The sequence below is a fragment of the Platichthys flesus genome, chromosome 22 (genome assembly GCF_949316205.1).
Source record: "Platichthys flesus chromosome 22, fPlaFle2.1, whole genome shotgun sequence".
In the NCBI taxonomy this organism is placed as follows: Eukaryota; Metazoa; Chordata; class Actinopteri; order Pleuronectiformes; family Pleuronectidae; genus Platichthys; species Platichthys flesus.
Window position 1 is genome coordinate 4,383,852 of NC_084966.1, and position 16,882 is coordinate 4,400,733.

The 16,882-nt window shown below is 45.0% G+C and overlaps 4 protein-coding genes and 2 non-coding genes across 9 annotated transcripts; 4 read left to right on the forward strand and 2 right to left on the reverse strand.

Annotated features, from left to right (window-relative positions):
* The first annotated feature begins 92 nt into the window (after window positions 1-92).
* Window positions 93-11,123, forward strand: LOC133933810 (cytochrome P450 4F3). Its single transcript, XM_062381040.1, has 14 exons — window positions 93-177; window positions 7,822-8,066; window positions 8,347-8,491; window positions 8,583-8,636; window positions 8,721-8,848; window positions 8,930-9,051; window positions 9,134-9,280; window positions 9,375-9,498; window positions 9,664-9,730; window positions 9,927-10,056; window positions 10,161-10,294; window positions 10,387-10,451; window positions 10,532-10,614; window positions 10,699-11,123. Exons 2-14 carry the CDS (start codon window positions 7,863-7,865, stop codon window positions 10,910-10,912), a joined length of 1,617 nt encoding a protein of 538 aa, XP_062237024.1. The 5' UTR covers window positions 93-177; window positions 7,822-7,862; the 3' UTR covers window positions 10,913-11,123.
* Window positions 631-1,686, forward strand: LOC133933881 (C-X-C chemokine receptor type 2-like). The gene has a single exon (XM_062381120.1). It carries the CDS (start codon window positions 631-633, stop codon window positions 1,684-1,686), a length of 1,056 nt encoding a protein of 351 aa, XP_062237104.1.
* Window positions 2,369-6,725, reverse strand: LOC133933808 (insulin receptor substrate 1-like). Of its 4 annotated transcripts, none has more exons than XM_062381038.1 (6): window positions 6,594-6,670; window positions 5,037-5,571; window positions 4,700-4,949; window positions 4,092-4,341; window positions 3,411-3,960; window positions 2,369-3,188 (listed from the first exon to the last, which is right to left on the reverse strand). In XM_062381038.1, the coding sequence occupies exons 2-6, from the start codon at window positions 5,507-5,509 to the stop codon at window positions 2,828-2,830; spliced, it is 1,884 nt and encodes a 627-aa protein (XP_062237022.1). In that variant the 5' UTR covers window positions 5,510-5,571; window positions 6,594-6,670; the 3' UTR covers window positions 2,369-2,827. The 4 variants fall into 4 exon arrangements, with proteins under 4 accessions (XP_062237022.1, XP_062237019.1, XP_062237023.1 ...); XM_062381035.1 differs by having other exon boundaries at window positions 5,037-5,532; window positions 6,480-6,629; XM_062381039.1 differs by lacking the exon at window positions 6,594-6,670 and adding an exon at window positions 5,630-5,670 and having other exon boundaries at window positions 5,037-5,532.
* Window positions 6,886-6,958, reverse strand: trnam-cau (transfer RNA methionine (anticodon CAU)). Its single transcript has one exon. It is a non-coding gene; the product is annotated as a tRNA-Met (tRNA).
* trnag-gcc (transfer RNA glycine (anticodon GCC)) lies at window positions 7,492-7,562 on the forward strand. The gene has a single exon. It is a non-coding gene; the product is annotated as a tRNA-Gly (tRNA).
* A 471-nt stretch (window positions 11,124-11,594) lies between the features above and the next one.
* Window positions 11,595-15,942, forward strand: LOC133933757 (uncharacterized). The gene is made up of 11 exons (XM_062380969.1): window positions 11,595-11,854; window positions 12,930-13,094; window positions 13,165-13,290; window positions 13,358-13,521; window positions 13,846-13,948; window positions 14,039-14,134; window positions 14,223-14,243; window positions 14,563-14,583; window positions 14,663-14,689; window positions 14,783-14,839; window positions 14,939-15,942. The coding sequence occupies exons 1-11, from the start codon at window positions 11,797-11,799 to the stop codon at window positions 14,956-14,958; spliced, it is 858 nt and encodes a 285-aa protein (XP_062236953.1). The 5' UTR covers window positions 11,595-11,796; the 3' UTR covers window positions 14,959-15,942.
* Window positions 15,943-16,882: the final 940 nt, after the last annotated feature.

Sequence of the window (16,882 nt, forward strand, 5' to 3'; positions counted from 1 at the left end):
CTAAGACTCAACCTGTGACATATGTTCCTGTGACTGACGCAGACCAGTGCAGCAACATGCTGGAAGAGGAAACAGGACATTGAGACAGAAACACATGAGAAAGATGCTCTGAGGAGAACAAACCTGTTCCTCAAGCTGTCGACGTCTTTCCAAGCTGCGACCGAGCCCGTGCACCAGGTGAGCATCCTGAGTGCGTTATTGACATGGATTGAAATAAGTAGAGGGGTTGTACATTTAATACGAGAGATGTAATATGTGTGTAATCAAGCGAGGAAATGAAATTGAAAAACCCAAACAAATAAAAACAAAAAAAATAAGCATTTCTCAGATAAAAACACAGACTGGATTTACTGCTACAGCTTTATATGGTCTGTAAATGATCTTAGTGAACTTTAATAAACATCCTGTGGAGTTGATTCTGTGTCTGGACGTGAAGGTTGTCAGAGGTTGAAACCTCTGTTGCAAAAGGGGTTTCAAACATTACTGTAACTCTCCACAAGGCAACTTCCCAATTTGAAGGGAGCAACTGTCATATAATCTAAAAATGCATCTGTTTTTAAGTTGCAAAACTCAACACTTTTAAAGTTGAGCTTTAATTCGTAGAATTTATCTTGTTTTTCCTCCACAGTCATGTCGATTACCTACGTCTTTACTGATTATTACTTTGAGGCATCGAATGAAACGTTCGTCATCGATTCAGACACGTCACCATGTCAGCTGAAACCTCTGGAGCCCACAGCAGCTGTGGCCGTGGGCGTCCTCCTCATCGCCATCTTCCTACTGGCGATACCAGGAAACCTGTTGGTGGGTTGGGTGATCAGCACCAGCAAACAGACCCTGAGCCCTTCAGATGTGTATCTGTTTCATCTGACGATAGCCGACGGCCTGATTGCACTCACCCTCCCGTTCTGGGCTGTGGCGTCCTCCCAGGGATGGCTCTTTGGAGGCTTCATGTGCAAACTCCTCAGCTTCGTCAACGAATCCAGCTTCTACATCAGCATCATCTTCCTGGCCTGCATCAGCATCGACCGCTACCTCCTGATTGTGCACGCCAGTGGAACTGTCAAGAGCCGCATGAGGATGTGCAGCCGGCTCCTCTGCGCAGGGGTCTGGGCCTTCGGCTTGGCCCTCGGCCTGCCGGCACTTTTCAATGAAGCCACCAAGCTCGACGAGGACTTGGACTGGATGATATGTGCTGAAGTCTTTGACATCAGCAGCTCCAGCTTGTGGAGGCTCGCCATCAAAGGGTTCCGCCACATGTTTGGCTTCTTGCTGCCTCTGGGGGTCATGATTGTCTTCTACAGCATCACCACAGTGAGGTTGCTGCACACACGTGGTTTCCAGAAGTACCGGGCCATGAAGGTCATCCTGGCCGTGGTGATTGCGTTCCTACTCTGCTCGATTCCGTACCACATAACCATGATGATAGACATGCTGATGAGGACACGTCTGATCCAGTTTGACTGTGCGTTGAGGACGTCGGTGAACCACGCTACGTTGGGGACCAGCAGTCTGGCTCTGATGCACAGCTGCATCAACCCGGTCCTCTACGCCTTCGTGGGCGAGAAGTTCAGGAAGAAAATGCTGCTGCTTTTCCAGAGGAAGGTCAGAATGGAGAGGTCCACATCGTCAAGGTTCAGCAGGTCCACGTCTCAGACCTCCGAGGGAAACGGAGCCTTTTTTTAGAGACTTTCCCCAGTTTTATTTGCTGAGGGGTTTTATTCTGGGAAGAAAGAGTTATGACAACTGCAAGATGATCAAGAAATGCAAGAACCCCCCCTCTGGAAAAACAATCGTTGGTCATGCAATTCGGTACCACTAGGTGGCAGTGGCAGGAAAACCTAAGTCTACAATATAATCAATTAACCTATAAAAGATTTGATCCTGAAAAAATAAGTCAAATTCATCTGTAGTTTGATTCCCCTGCAGGATGTTTTCAGTTCTGTCTCTGGGCTCTGTGGCTCACTGCTGCCACCTGTTGAACTCACTGCCACATAGTACATCCACTATTCAAAACCTTGATCTCCAGCCTCTGATTTAAGTGGATCAGCCTTTATGCCTGTTTTAACTGTTCAAACTGCTCCTATGATCCTTATTGTCTTTTTTATGTATTTGATGAATACTCAAGCTTTAATGTTTGTATCTATCTAGTTTGTGTTTGTTTTCAATAAAAGTAAAAAGCTCTGCAACCTTCTTTCAGATTTATTCTTGTGGACTTTGAGCTGGTTCATATTCTCAGGGTCTTCAATAAGAAAATATATCAAAAAAATATCTGTGAGAATGAACTTTAAATGAACTCAGACAGGAAGTCTTTGAAATGCTGAGCAGACTGCATCTGTTGATCAAATCATGAAAAACAGAATGCAGCATTTAATATCACAGTAAAAGCACAATTTCTTGTTATTATGCATAAGAATATTTAAGCTTCTGACCTCTCATTTATTCAACAGAGAGCGAAAACCCACTAGAAGTATCCTGACTGGGACTTCATCTTACAGTAGAACATCCAGTCTTCCACTGAGCTATCAAGTATAAAAGGCTCAAAAAGACAGAATATTCTCATGAATTTATTCTTTTTTTCCATTAACATCCAATAACAGTGTAACATCCTCCAGTGCTGTGAGGTTCAGGCCCAACATTCCGGTTGTATTTAACCGATTCTTCAAATCCAATCAACGAATACAAAATCACAAACACGGTGCGTTCACAGACACCTAGGAAACTTCAGTGATTTACAGAAACAACTCTTTTTTTTTTTCTTCAGTGTTAAGACACATGATCCCAAAGGAAGAGCAACAGCAACATGGGCAAAATATTGAATGACAACTCAGGATCTGTCCTCGGACTGCAAGCAAGACATCAGACAGGACGACAGCCGGTATCTTCTGAAAGCAGACTGGTCTGGAGCAGCTTGGAATGGACTGGACTGGCCCAGGTCAGAGTTTGGACTGGCCTGCACTGGACTCTTCATCGAGTGAGGCCGGTCAACGCTCCGCAGAAGAGAGGAAGAGGAGGTGGCCCCGGTCTGTGCCGGGTGGCGTCTGCGCTGAGGTGCTCTCTGCTGCTCACCCGCCGGTCGAGTGGAGAAGCTGATGCTCATCTGTGATTGGCCGGCGTCTGTTTTCTGAGTGAGCTCATTGGTCTGAGGACGTGATGGACGCATGGGAGAGTAGTCGTCAGAGGTGGAGCTAAAAAGGGAAAAATAGATCGGATCTACAAAGGCTGCTACTACATCTGAAATGAGTCCTCAGCAGGATTCTGCCAAAAGTAGAGAAGCAAACACTCTTTCCCAAATTACACACACAATTATTATGAACCAAAACCAATACATTCAAATAATATGCACTATAATAGTTTGTTTAATTTAATTGGTTGTGTGTTGAATGACTTTGGGGGAAAGTTGAACTCACCTGGAGAAAGATGTGCAGAGTCCAGAGGACGGGGACGAGTCTGGAGGCCTGTTGTCTTTATGTGGACTTTCCAATGACACATAATCATCCTGGTCAAACACATATGAGCTGCGGCTGACCTGTGGAGACATCATCATGTAGTCCGGCCCTTTGTCTTTCTCCTCCTCCTCTTCTTCAAGCTCCCAGCTCTCCAACCTGCGGGTCTTCATCTCCATGTAGCTGCCGGTCTCAGGCACGGAGCTCCGCTGGGACCCGACAGGGCTGAGAAGTGAGGCCAGGCTCAGAGTGGACTCAGGCTTGGTGGCGTTTGGTTTGCCGGGCTCGATGTAAGACCGCGTGGGACTCGTGTGCATGTCAGTGTTTCTGAGAGCTAGCGTCAGAGGCCTCATGTTCATCGCCTTGTCTCTGTATTTATATCTGCTGCGATTTGAGAGCAGAAGTGCTTGATGCTGGTTGGATGTCGGCGACTGGCTGAAGTCTGGGAGAGCTCGCAGAGCGTGGACTGTCTCCCGAACCAACTCGTGAATGTGCTGGGCAGTTCCTGGGTTCCCTGGAAAGAACAGACATGAAGAGCAGAGTCACCCTCCTATGGTCCAGAGTGTTAGAAGGACTGAAACGGAGCCAAAAAGCTTGTGTGGACAGAGACAGTTTCAGTTGGATTATGGATGTAGCCTCCACTACCTTGGTCTCCTGCCTCCATCCAGATTTCTCCCGGGCCGCCAGGTGCCGACCTGCCGAGCTCCAAGTAGAACGAGCCGTCCAGGTGGCCGAAGCGCCGAACGCTCAGCAGAGGTATTGTCACCGTCGGCAAATGGCTGTTTGCGCCCAGTTTGACCAGGATGAGCGAAGTCGCTGTGAGGCAGAGCCGCATCTCCCCACCGAGGGACAATGAACGACCCAGACCTCTGGGCTTCACTGAGACGGGCCAGACCTGAGACCAGATGAGGGAGCAGAGATGAAGAGCCGTCTGAGGCGTTTTCATTATACACACAGCCAGGGAGTTTAGGAGGAGTTATAATATATGATTGAGTGAAGAGCTCCGCATTGGACAACACAAACTATAGAGTTACCCTAAGGCGACACACTGAATTCTGTACAATATGACAGATTTGATCAAAAGATAATATGTTGACTGGGATGTTATTAACAGACTAGTACCTCCAATATTGAGGGTTTCAGAAGTCTCAGGAAACTTCAACTTGCCATCAAATTATCAAAAACTATCTATTTAATTCTGTTTATTTAGATTAAATTCGACCGTATATACAGAAATATAAATGTGGACTCACCTCTTTGAAAAAGGCAGCAGGGGGCAGACTGAAGTACCCATCATCGTCTTCATCGATCCCCCCTCCGTGCTCTTCGTCCTTCTGTTCTCCCTCAATCAGCTTCTTAATGGCAACATACCATTCTTCTTGTTCCTGCTGGTCCTCCACAACTAGCACCATGGTCTGATCCTTTGCATACAGCGCCACCATGTGTCCTTTCTTGGAACTGCCGATGCGACTCACGCCGAGACAGCACCTCAGGTAAATCACCCTGAAGGAAAGTTGGTTTAATTAATTACAGATTTGAATAATTCCTACAATTAAAAGTGACAGGGATATTGGTCTAACTATCACCGACCCTTGCTTGCTCAATCCGAACAGGGCAGCTTTGCCGGCAGACTTCCTCCCGGCTGTGAACTTCTCCCGGCTCTTGTACCACTCGAGTCGACTCGGCCCTGTGTCGCTTCCAGCTCTCAGGACAAAATATCGCCTGCGGTTTCGCTCCAGCTTCCCCAGGTAGCCTTGTTTCACCACGTCGACCTGCGGCCAGGAGGAGGCCATGATGGCACCGGCCAGAGGGGCCACAGGGACCGCACCCTGGCTGGGGCAAAAGGGTTCCTCAGAGACACAAGAGGAAGGACGCTCCCTCGTCTGCACTTCAACTCGATGGTGCCCAGAAGCATCCTCCTGCTCCATTGGGTCTCTCAACCAGAGAGGGCGCAGGGGAGATTCAACTGGCGGCCATGTTTGGGTGGATTTGCAGCTGGGAGACGACACTGGGGAGCTGGAGGCAGGCAAGGACGTCCCGGGGTTGTCCCAACCGTCAGCCATCTCGCTCAATTCAAGCTGAAAACCTGCCACATGCACACGGGGGAGGAAGTAGAAACAGAGCTCTGGGAATAGAAGATTTAGTAAGATGGTGAGTTTTGTATTCCATTCGTAACCACTCACAGTATTCAGTCGGGTTTCACTGTCTCTGGATACAACAGGTCTTGACCTCTAATGTAACGTGCCTTGAGATCGTGTATGTTACGATTTGTATTACTAGTATTTTGCATGGTACATCAGATGTACATGTATTTGTATTCATACTTACTCATGGCAAGTGCTTTTTAAAAAGGATACAACAGAAATATTCGGCAGAAAAATTCTGAAATATATTTCAGAATTTGAAAAACCAATCATTGACTTTAAAACAGCAGTTTCCCTTCATGCCAATCAAAATTTAACAAACAACAAGATCCAGTAATGTAAGATTACAATATTGAGAAAATGGTTTAAAAGCCAAATAGGTTGAATACAATTAAATATTAATTAGAAAAGTTACCAACATTTTTATATGTCATTATTTAAGATTTATTTACACGTTTCTATTAACACGTTTTGTTTGAACTTTTAATCTACAAAACAAGGGGGGGCATTTTGCAGAGCTAAACTTTCACGTAAGTAAAAAAGCTAACGCTAGCTAGTTTCATCGAGCTAAAGTTAGCTAGGCTAGCCCAACGTTAGCTAGTTTCAGCGAGCTAAAGTTAGCTAGGCTAGCCCAACGTTAGCTAGTTTAATCGAGCTAAAGTTAGCTAGGCTAGCCCAACGTTAGCTAGTTTAGCCGAGCTAACTATAGCTTGGCTAATTACATTACATGTCATATCATGTCATGTCATGTCATTTGGCAGACGCTTTTATCCAAAGCAACTTAGAATTAGTGCATTCAACATCTATAAGTGGCTATTTGGGAGTTCAGCATCTTGCCCAAGGACACTTCGGCATGCAAATGGGGAAGAGTGAGGATTGAACCGCCAACCTTCTTATTGGAGGACGACCACTCTACCCCTAGGTCACACCACCACCGTTAGATAGTTAACCTTAGCTCGGCTTCCAGCAGCCTTTCGGCCACAGGACCTGGTTCGGACCTCACCTCAGCGACCACGTGTGAACTTCAGACAAACCGCGGTCCCTGGACTTCTTCTCCTTTCATTTCTCACTTTTCGGTTTAATGGTAGATTCCTCAGGTGGATCATCACGGAGGCCTTCAGGAGCTCCTCGGAAAACCCAGCACTCGTCTACTAGATACCTTAAAACACGTCGCTTACATGTTTAAAATATGGATCATGTACGTTAATTCAGCATAAAACGAACGTGTTCACTCAATGCTCGTATCAATATTCCGTCTGCGAAATCTAAAGAAATAAAAAATACATCAAAACACGTGCCCCGTGTGAGGCTCGAACTCACGACCTTCAGATTATGAGACTGACGCGCTGCCTACTGCGCCAACGAGGCAGCCGACATAACTTACAAAATGCTTGTATAAGAAGCCATTGATATGAGCTACAGACACAGACAAGCACAGAGATTGATATCATTCAATATAGAAAAGTATCAGACACTGTGAAACACGCATCAGTAGTTTATTGTTCTTCCGTCGCTGGAGTTGAAGGATAAAGACGAGGAAGAGCGGAGATGAAGTGGAAACAGCGCCAATATGTTCAGTGGCTTGGAGGGGCATTACGTCCACAGGGGTTGACCACTACCATAGAGAATGAATGGGAAACTGTTAGGGCCCGTTTAGCTAAACAATCGGGTTGCACCGGCTGGGAATCGAACCGTACAGTGCACGTAACGTGAACAAAAGGGGGACACTTGCCAGTAATATTATTTATTTACATATATATATATATAATTTATCACTGGCATGTTATTATAGTAGCATATTTTATTACTATTTCCGATGCACACTTTGACATTTTTCTTAACGTTTGGCGAACAATACCATACTCAGCGACTATTTGGCGCTACCACGTCATGGTTCTCAAGCATTGGTGGTTCAGTGGTAGAATTCTCGCCTGCCACGCGGGAGGCCCGGGTTCGATTCCCGGCCAATGCAACTTTCTTTTGGTATTTTCTTCTATTGGGATGGGTGATAAAGTTTCCCTCTTGTGATTGGAGCTGGTTCTTTTATTTTCACTTAAGCTGCTGTGAGATTGAACTCTGCCCTGACCCTCCCTGTGTGTCACTGTGTGTCACCGTGTGTATGTGACAGCCAACCCCCCCCCACCCATCACACAAGAACAGTGTTGTAATAAACTCAGTGACAGTTGGAACGCTTAATTTCAACATCACCAAACTTGTCATTGTGAACACAGCCACTGTCGGTGCCACACCAGACCTCCTGCTCTGTCCCAGGATGTCTGTCCTCCAGGGCGTCCTCTCCAAGGTCCTCAGCTGGGCCGGTCTCGGTCAGATCCTGTGTGCAGCCGGTACAGGGCTGGTTGCTGTGGCCGCGGCGTGGACGGTGAGGCTGTTGGCTCGTCACGCCTGGTTCACGCGCAGACTGTCGGGCTTCAGCAGGCCGCATGCAGACTCTTGGCTGATAGGCCACCTGGGCCAGGTAGGACCCACACACACCAAGGACAAACACACACTTACATGCATGAATACACTCATTTATCAGCTCTTAATGATGTCTTACACTTCAGGAAATGTGCAGCTTTCTCAGTGAGCCACAGGATGTTTCAAAACATTGATATTGCAAAATTTCCTTTCAACCCACGCACCAAACCTTTCTCCCCTTTAAAAGTTAGACTGACAATGACCTCATTTCTAAAGACATAGTTAAGGTTCAGTTCATCTTTACAGATAAAGTAACAAGTGATGTTTCTGTGCCTCAGATGCAGAGCACGGAGGAGGGTCTCCTCCAGGTGGACGACCTGGTGCAGATGTACAAACACTCCTGCAGCTGGTTCTTGGGTCCTTTTTATCACCTGGTCCGAGTCTTCCACCCTGACTACGTCAAACCTCTGCTCATGGCGCCCGGTAGGTTGACACAAACAAAGGTTCCCAGTCAAATAAGATTTTAATGTGGCTTTGTTTAATGGTCGCTTATCCTCCTTTTTTTCCCTTTAAGGCAGTGTTACAATGAAAGACGAGCTTATCTACGGTCACCTGCGTCCATGGCTTGGTGAGTTTTTCACAGCTCAGTTGAGTTTGGCATTGAAAAAATAATTGATAGAAATGTTCCTGATCTTTACTTTGACCTTCCCAGGACAGAGTCTGTTGATAAGTAACGGGGAGGAGTGGTTTCGCAGGAGGCGGCTGCTCACTCCTGCGTTTCATTTCGACATCCTGAAGAGCTACATCACCACGTTCAACACCTCGACCAACACAATGCATGTGAGCCACACGCACTAAATACACACAAAACACATATTACTGTATAAAAAAACACACATTCGCTACCACTCTTTGTCTCAGGGTAAGTGGCGCCGCCTGGTGGCAGAGGGCAGCACCAACGTGGAGATGTTCGACCATGTCACTCTGATGACTCTGGACAGTTTACTCAGATGTGCCTTCAGCTACAACAGCAACTGTCAGGAGTGAGGACACCCGCTTTACCACGGCGCCATTTCACAAACTGGACTTTTTTTAATTTATTTTTACAAACCATCTCTTCTCCAGGTCGAGCAGCGAGTATGTGTCGGCCATAGTGGAGCTCAGTGACCTGATCATAGAGCGACGCCAAAAGATTTTCCACCACTGGGACTGGATTTACTGGAAAACACAGCAGGGGAAACAATTCAAACAGGCCTTAAGTGTCGTGCACAGGTACTCTGCAGTAACATGTAGTAAAGTATAACGCTCTGTGGTACCTCATGGTATTCTATCAAATCCTATTGGGACGAAAACTTGATGTTTGCAGGTTCACAAGTGACGTGGTTCAGAAGCGCCGTGCCCTCATCAGCCAGCAGGGGGAGACAGAAACCGATTCCACCAGCGCGTCGCAGCGTAAGAAGGACTTCGTGGACCTCATACTGCTGTCAAAGGTAAAAGACATGTAAGCAAGGTCCGGCCGATACACACGCAACCAATCACGAGTCAGTTTCAGCTGTCAATCACGATACTGCAGCCAGCCACCAGGGGGCGATCACGACGCTCTTGGAAGCCATCATCTGGTCCGTCCTCTCTTATTATGTGTTGTGTTGTTGCAGGATGAGGATGGACAAGGCCTCACAGATGAGGAGATACAGGCGGAGGCCAACACCTTCATGTTTGCCGGTGAGGCAAAGTAACTTTTACTAGACAGCACCCTCTGTGGCCACAAGTGTTAATTACAGGATGAATGTCAATGCTAAATAACCTTGTTTTGAACTCCCTTAGTCTCAGATATAGTTTGTTCCTTTCGACTAAAATCTTCACAACGGAAAAGACAATAACCGACACTAAAAGGTTGAATCCCATTTTTCCCCAAAAGGTCACGACACAACAGCCAGTGCGATTTGCTGGACGCTGTACAACCTAGCACGCCATGCCGACTACCAGGAGCAGTGCAGGCAGGAAGTGGTGGAAGTGATGCGAGGACGAGACGGACGTGGCCTCGAGTGGTCAGAGAGTCTCCGTAGAGGACATGTCCAGCCCCTGATTCATCAAGTGCAACTGAAACTGTGAATATGTATCAACATGTGTTCTCTTTTCTCTCTGTACAAAGGGAGGATCTATCCAACCTCAGCTTCACCACCATGTGCATCAGAGAGAGCCTCCGACTCCACTCCCCCGTTCAGGCCGTAACCAGGAAGTACACCCAGGACATGGAGCTACCGGGGGGGCGCACAGTTCCCGAGGGTGAGACGGATGTTTAGAAGCCTTCATTTACAGACTGTGTATGTGTGTGTGTGACCTCAGTGTCCTTGTTTGTTTGTGTAATTGTTCCCCAGGTGCCATCTGTCTGGTCAGTATCTATGGAACCCACCACAACCCATCAGTCTGGACAGACCCACATGTGAGAAATCAACAGAACTTTGCTTTCTCCTTCATTCATCTCTGTCATGTTTAACCCGTGTGGTTGATTCCCTCTGCCAGGAGTTTAATCCTCTGCGTTTCGACCCGTCCAACGCTAAAGGTCGAGCGTCTCACGCCTTCATCCCGTTCTCCTCGGGCCCCAGGTGAAGGCTCCACGTGCACTTTTCAAACCAGAACACATAAGACCTGACCCAGCCGAGACAATTAATCTGTGTGTGTGTTCACAGGAACTGCATCGGTCAGAAGTTCGCCCTGGCAGAGCTGCGGGTCGTGGTGGCGTTGACCCTCCTCAGGTTCCGCCTGACCCCGGGGGTGAACCCTGAACTGGGCCCCAGCTCCGGAGGCGTCCGCCGCCTGCCCCAGCTCGTCCTGCGGGCCGAGGGAGGCCTGTGGCTGCAGCTGGAGCCTCTGGCTGCAGAGGAGGGGGCACAGGCCGAATGATGGCACCCTCAGCTGCTGCTTCACGTCATAGGAACCCACTGGAGAGTTTAACTGTTCCTGTAACTGTTTGTGTTCAATGTGTTGTTTCCAAATGCATTTTCAACCTTTGTTTTCTAGCATAACGTCTTATCTTTATCGGTAATGGAATATGTTGAAACCCTTTATCATTTTGTCTATTGATTGGATTCAATAAATCCTGAGTATCCTCATCTGTAAACTCGTCCGTGTTTAAATATGAGAGTAAAATCAGGAGAAGTAATAAAACATGTTAACAAGGATTTTACAGAGGACATGAAACGGTTCATATTCCGTTTTACAATTGTATTCATTTTTATTCCATTTATATTTTATATATCATTTTCTGGATACTAGGGGGCAGAGAAGTGGCCCTTTTTCTTTATTTATACTTTCAGAGATTTACCATGGCCTTTATGTTTTCTGGCTGCAGCATCAAAATCTGGATTTTTCCACTTTGGATTGTGCATTTATAAAATTATACACAATTTAAGAAACAATACCTAATATAACAGAGGAGCATGAGTTTATAGTCTAACTGAAATATGTGCAGATTGTATTTATTATACAATCATATGTGTATTAATATTCACACTGTTGTGAAACAGGTGACCAACAGGTTTGACAGGATTATAAATAGTGTCTGGGGTGACGACAGAGGAGGCGGAGTCTTATATGAGGCTCTTGACTTTCACTTTGAGACTCGAGCTTTTCTTCCACCGGTCAGCAATGAACTGATTCGTTTACCGGATTTGAGCTGTAATGTCTTTTTATCATCATTGACATGTTCGTCTGGCCGCGAACCAGTAGAGGTGTGGATCTGAACTGGTTTCTGGCTGTTTGAACTGTGAAGAGACGGAGAAGGGAAGATGTGGCACAGTGTGTTCGTGCTTGCAGCCCTGTTGGCTCGCGTGTCCTCACAGGCTGGTGAGTCCTGTCCTTTACTTCCATCTGTTGGAAAATTACTCTTTTTCTAGATCATATTGGATTTTTTGGGTGGTTTTGTGCAGGTTGCGTCGATCCACTGGGATTTTCCACTTCCACTGACCGCGCCCAGTATGGAGCCGTGTGTACACCACTGGTGTTTAGGGAGTAGCTCATGTTCTCTGTCAGCAGCAAAGTGTATGAGGGATTTGATTTCGTTCTTAAAGTGATAATAAGAAAACCTCATTGTAACCCAGATCCTGATGTCGACTGTGCAAATGAGTCATGGGAAAGGAATTTCTTACAGAACTTGCTTTAGAATAAACCGATTTTAACTTTCTCTTCAGGATTAAAGTTATCTATTGATTGTTCTTACTAAATTAAAGTGTACACAGTAAAATAAGAACTGTTAAACATTAATTCGGCGTGATTTATTTACAATAAACAAATATTGACTGAAAACAGGGCTGCAACTGCCATGACGCCATTATGTTTCCTGTTTATTTATGTTTACATTAAAACCTTTAAAAGGAGCATTTTACTAAATATTTCTGTGGAAAGAAACAATAGATGTATATGTAGCTACACATATAAAACCTCCACTCCTTGTAATAAAACTAATATTATCTTTTTCTTTGAGATATAACATCGGAACAACTCTGTCAGGTCCTGTTCTCTTTTGTTGTGGTAATCGAGAAAGAAAATAGTGAAAATTGACATTTCACCGCAAGGGGAAGTCTTCAGATAATTGTTTGTCTACAGCCAAAAGTCCAAAACCTAAAAATGTTGAAATTACATTTCAATCAATCAATCATTAGCTTTTTAATAATATAAATAAATAATAACCAGTTGCTTGCAAAATTGCAGCAGCTTAATGTTGAATTAACTTAAAATATGATTATGAATTGTTGTATTTGTGGCAGCAGCTCTTTTGGTTCAAGAAGCCGGGGATCATGGGTAATTTCCACCGTTCAGTTGTGTTTGAGTTCAATCTCTTGACCCGACTGCAGAGGGCGCTGCTGCTCAGCAGTTTCACACAGTGTTGCTTTAAATCGCCACACGGTGTCTCTTCTTCTAGTCCCGGCAGCGATGAAGCTTCAGAAGAAGGTGGGCGATGACGTCGTCCTCAGTCCTGACTCCGTGACTGGTCCCATCAACCACATCATCTGGAAAGATGGCCAGAACATCGGCGTCCAGTGGGATACACCCGACTCAGAGGTTACTTACAATCGTCATTTTAAAGGTAAGCTGACGCTAGGAGGTACAACAGTTGCATTGTGGGATTTCTACTGCACTAACACTGTGTTTTAAAGGGCGCACGAGCCTGAACACTTCAACTGGAGCGCTGACAATCAGGGGACTGAATCGAAATGACAGCACACTGTACACCCCGGAAATCAACGGCTTCATTTCCACTCCCACTCGGCTCATCGTCCTCGGTGAGTCACAGTTCAGAGACTTTCATCAACCACGAGGACATTTTTAATATTCATCTTCTCTGTTCAGCTCCAGTCCCCGTTCCCAAAGTAACTGCAACCTGCAACGAAGAGAAGAGCAGCTGCACTTTGACCTGCGAGGGAAACCTCACAGACGTGGAGCTCGTCATCTACAACTGGAAGCTGGACGACGTCCCAATGGGGAACGCCCCTAAAGATCACCACATTGAAAAGGTGGCGTTTGTGTTTCACATACGGAGAACGCTGCAGGAGAGGGGAGGAGCCTGGGTAGAACATGCAGGACATGACCTAATCCCATTTAGTTTCCAGCACATCAACACTGGCGATGAGTTTTTTTCTTCCAGTTTCACACTAACGCACATTTTACTTGGAGGTTGGCGAAAGGAAAATGTTTGATTTCACTAAAAATGAACGATCAAGATGAAAATAAGCGTTGATTCTAGCCCTAGTTTTATTTTCTGATTCATTTGTTGTAATATGACATTTTGTGGGTAGTACAGAAGTGGTTGAACTTGATGTGTATGACTCATTTCTCAGGAGGAGAGTCTGAATGTAAAGGAGTTCAGCTGCGAGCTGGAAAATCCTGTTAGTCTGGAGAGCAGCAAACGCATCGCCAACCCGTTCACCACCGACACGACGCGTGAGTTATATTCTACAGACGTTACAGGAGTTAGAGTGTGTGACGGCTGCATGAGCAACTTGTGTGTCTGTTGTTGTCGTCTTCCCGCAGCTGAAAGGCAAGTGAATATCAACACTGGACTCATGGTGTTCCTCTCCCTGCTGGGAGCTGTGGGGCTGCTGACTGCCATACACAGGTGGAGAGCAGGTAGGAAGCCCTCTACAGTTAACCCTTTGTGTGAAGCAACAGAATCCTGCTTTGTTTAGTAATGGCCGCTGTGTCTATTTCCTCGTAGGGATGTGGTTCTTCCAGAAAGGTAAGAGAGCCATTTTTTAAAGAACCTTTCAAACTAAAAGCATGTTAAAGAATTGTGAGTAAAAGTTTGGATTCTTGTCTTTTAAATAGCTTTGACAGTTCTTGTTGGATTTCAGTTAAACTTCTTTATAATCTTTATAAAGTCGATGAGACACCTTAGATTAAATCAAGCTGACAATGTGATAAAGACCAAACTAACGCATTAGACTGGAATAAACCACATTAAAGCTCATGACATCACTTCCTTTCGATATATTCTGGCCTCCGTGACATCACATCCTCTTTATCTGCCCCCCCCCCCCCCCCCCCCTCCCCCGCAGAATCCATGCCTTGGGAGGCAGGTCAGTAACTCGAACCACTCGCTGTTTCTATTGATGCCTTTAAATTCAGAGAAATTCATTCTGTTGTTGCACTTTACAGATTTCTGGAGCAAGGACGAGAGGGGGTGTAAGTTTGAGCCTCAGCACTTATTATACGTTTGTCAAATGGTTTCATAATGATAAAAAAAAACTGATATCTATATATATATCACCAATACAGCAAGAGATGCTGAGACTAATGGAACCACGACTCGTCGAGAAAGGGGACGAGACGACGGTAACAGATTCAATAATCACAAGATGATGTCTCTGTAAATGTAAATGTTTCTATCGGGTGTGTGATTCTGTGGTCTTTTGTCCTTCTATCGTCCCTCAGAGGAAACTGCGCTGACATAAACGAACAAATGGAGAAAACGTGCAGAAACAACGATCCCACATTCCACTCATTAGCCACAGAGAAGGTTTCACACTTGAGGTAGAGCTCAGCTCCATCTGAGGTTCGCTCGGAAAAGAGATTTCAGGACAAAGCCAGGAAACTCAGCTTTCCTGTGACCGACACCAAACCTGGCACCAACAACTGCCCCCCCGACTCATTAACCCAGCGGCCGGGTGTAGTTTCTAGTGTGGATGTCACGCAGCCTCATGGCGTTGGAGCACAGCAGGACTTTCAATAAGGTGGAAGAGGGACGCCATTGTTTGGTCCAGGCCGACAGCAACAATACAGGCTTTGTGCCGAACTTTTCCACCGACTCCTCTGCAGCCAGTTTGCTAACTCGTTTAAATACAGGGGAGTTTTAGCTCAAGGTCAATCAATTGTTGTTATTTTTGGATGTATGATCTTTTTTAAATCTTCTATTTATTTGTCCGTTAAATGTTACCTCTATATTTTGCTCTGAGTTTTTTAAATGTTTAGTTTTGCAGCTTTTAAACACATAATCAAACTAAAGCAAAAAAGAGCAAATTGAGAACAAAATTTAAATGTCGAGAATAAACTTGAAAAGAAACGCAGACATAATCTCCCCATTTTCCACATGTTGACTTTTCTTGAAATGCAGAAGGGTGAAAAAACTCTTCCTCTTTTCCTGCGTAAATTAGATCAGGTGACACTTTCCTGGTTTTACTCCGAGTCCTTTTTGTAATTTTTTCCTTGTCGTTTTGAAAGCTGAGGATATCAAGTTTTTATTTTAACCAACAAAAAAGCACTTGTTCTTTTTACTTTTGGGAGTTTTAAAAGGTTCGAGACATTTCGAAACCAGAGGCACTGAGATATTTAAAGCCTGCCTGCTGACGATTTGCTGCAGTGTGAGAACATGAAATGAAGATATGTACAAGTGTTCTTATGAAGGTGATATCGAATAAAACTGACAGAATATCAAATCATGTGTTTTGAATTTCCATGTCTCCTCTCTTTTCCAAAATAATTAAATGAGATGTGGATGTTATACCGGAATTTGACCACTTGAGGGCAGCACATCGTCACATTTCACTCATTCACGTCTATGGAACATTTGCTTGAATGCATTGCAGAAGCATTTCAGGATAAACAGTAAAAATAATTGTATTTTCTTCCTGTGCAATATGATTATTCACTTTTTCCAACCTCTGCTCAAACTTTTAACACTTAATATTCTATTTAAACAACAACTGTTCTAAGCTAAATTAAAGACGAGGAGGAATCCGGTTTAAATGAAACAATCTGCTGAGTCGCAGTTCACTCAAAGGACGAAGGAAGAAGAAGAGGAACAGAAACCGGCTGTTGCACGTTAGTAAAAGATTTCGAAGGTTTCATCTCGTCTCTGTGTTCAGCTGCAGAAACAGTCGAGGGAGAAAACCCGACCTCCTTCTGAGAAGTGCAGGAAAACAAACAAGAATCAGGCAGATGTGGGTCTTCACACTGCGAGGGAGGAATGCAGCTGACCAAACAACATTCACATCAAATAAGAACAACAAAGTCTTAGATATTTAACATCCTTCTTAAACTTGTTATTGCAGCTGCGAAAATCCACAATTCAGTATCAAGAAAAGGACGAATAATGATTTATGGCTCAAGAAACAGACAGTTCATCCCATTGGTGCAGTAATAGACAACAGAAGGACTTCAGGACATGTGACCCAGCAGTGGCTATCAATCTGAGTTCAGGATCCCCGAGAGGTCACATGACCACTGAGGAGCTATTTATTGGTTTATTGCTCAATAATATTTTGTTTTTCCACTTCAGGGCTCCAAAACATTTCGCATCAAAACTATCTGAGTTGAAAAGATCTTTTGGGACCTTAAATATTTACAATAACTTTTTTCTGCAATAAAACATTGGATAAA

What these genes read in the sequence shown, in the direction of transcription:
- LOC133933808 (XM_062381038.1), bottom strand. Translation starts at nt 5,509, where the DNA reads ATGGCTGACGGTTGGGACAACCCCGGGACGTCCTTGCCTGCCTCCAGC. An exon ending in CTGCTGCCTTTTTCAAAGAG is followed by an intron (nt 4,342 to 4,699) that starts GTGAGTCCACAT and finishes ATCTGGTCTCAG; the next exon opens with GTCTGGCCCGTCTCAGTGAA. An exon ending in CTCTGCACATCTTTCTCCAG is followed by an intron (nt 3,189 to 3,410) that starts GTGAGTTCAACT and finishes TTCCCTTTTTAG; the next exon opens with CTCCACCTCTGACGACTACT.
- LOC133933881 (XM_062381120.1), top strand. Translation starts at nt 631, where the DNA reads ATGTCGATTACCTACGTCTTTACTGATTATTACTTTGAGGCATCGAAT.
- LOC133933810 (XM_062381040.1), top strand. Translation starts at nt 7,863, where the DNA reads ATGTCTGTCCTCCAGGGCGTCCTCTCCAAGGTCCTCAGCTGGGCCGGT. An exon ending in GCCTTAAGTGTCGTGCACAG is followed by an intron (nt 9,281 to 9,374) that starts GTACTCTGCAGT and finishes TGATGTTTGCAG; the next exon opens with GTTCACAAGTGACGTGGTTC. An exon ending in CAGTCTGGACAGACCCACAT is followed by an intron (nt 10,452 to 10,531) that starts GTGAGAAATCAA and finishes TCCCTCTGCCAG; the next exon opens with GAGTTTAATCCTCTGCGTTT.
- LOC133933757 (XM_062380969.1), top strand. Translation starts at nt 11,797, where the DNA reads ATGTGGCACAGTGTGTTCGTGCTTGCAGCCCTGTTGGCTCGCGTGTCC. An exon ending in TCGCGTGTCCTCACAGGCTG is followed by an intron (nt 11,855 to 12,929) that starts GTGAGTCCTGTC and finishes CTCTTCTTCTAG; the next exon opens with TCCCGGCAGCGATGAAGCTT. An exon ending in GATGTGGTTCTTCCAGAAAG is followed by an intron (nt 14,244 to 14,562) that starts GTAAGAGAGCCA and finishes CCTCCCCCGCAG; the next exon opens with AATCCATGCCTTGGGAGGCA.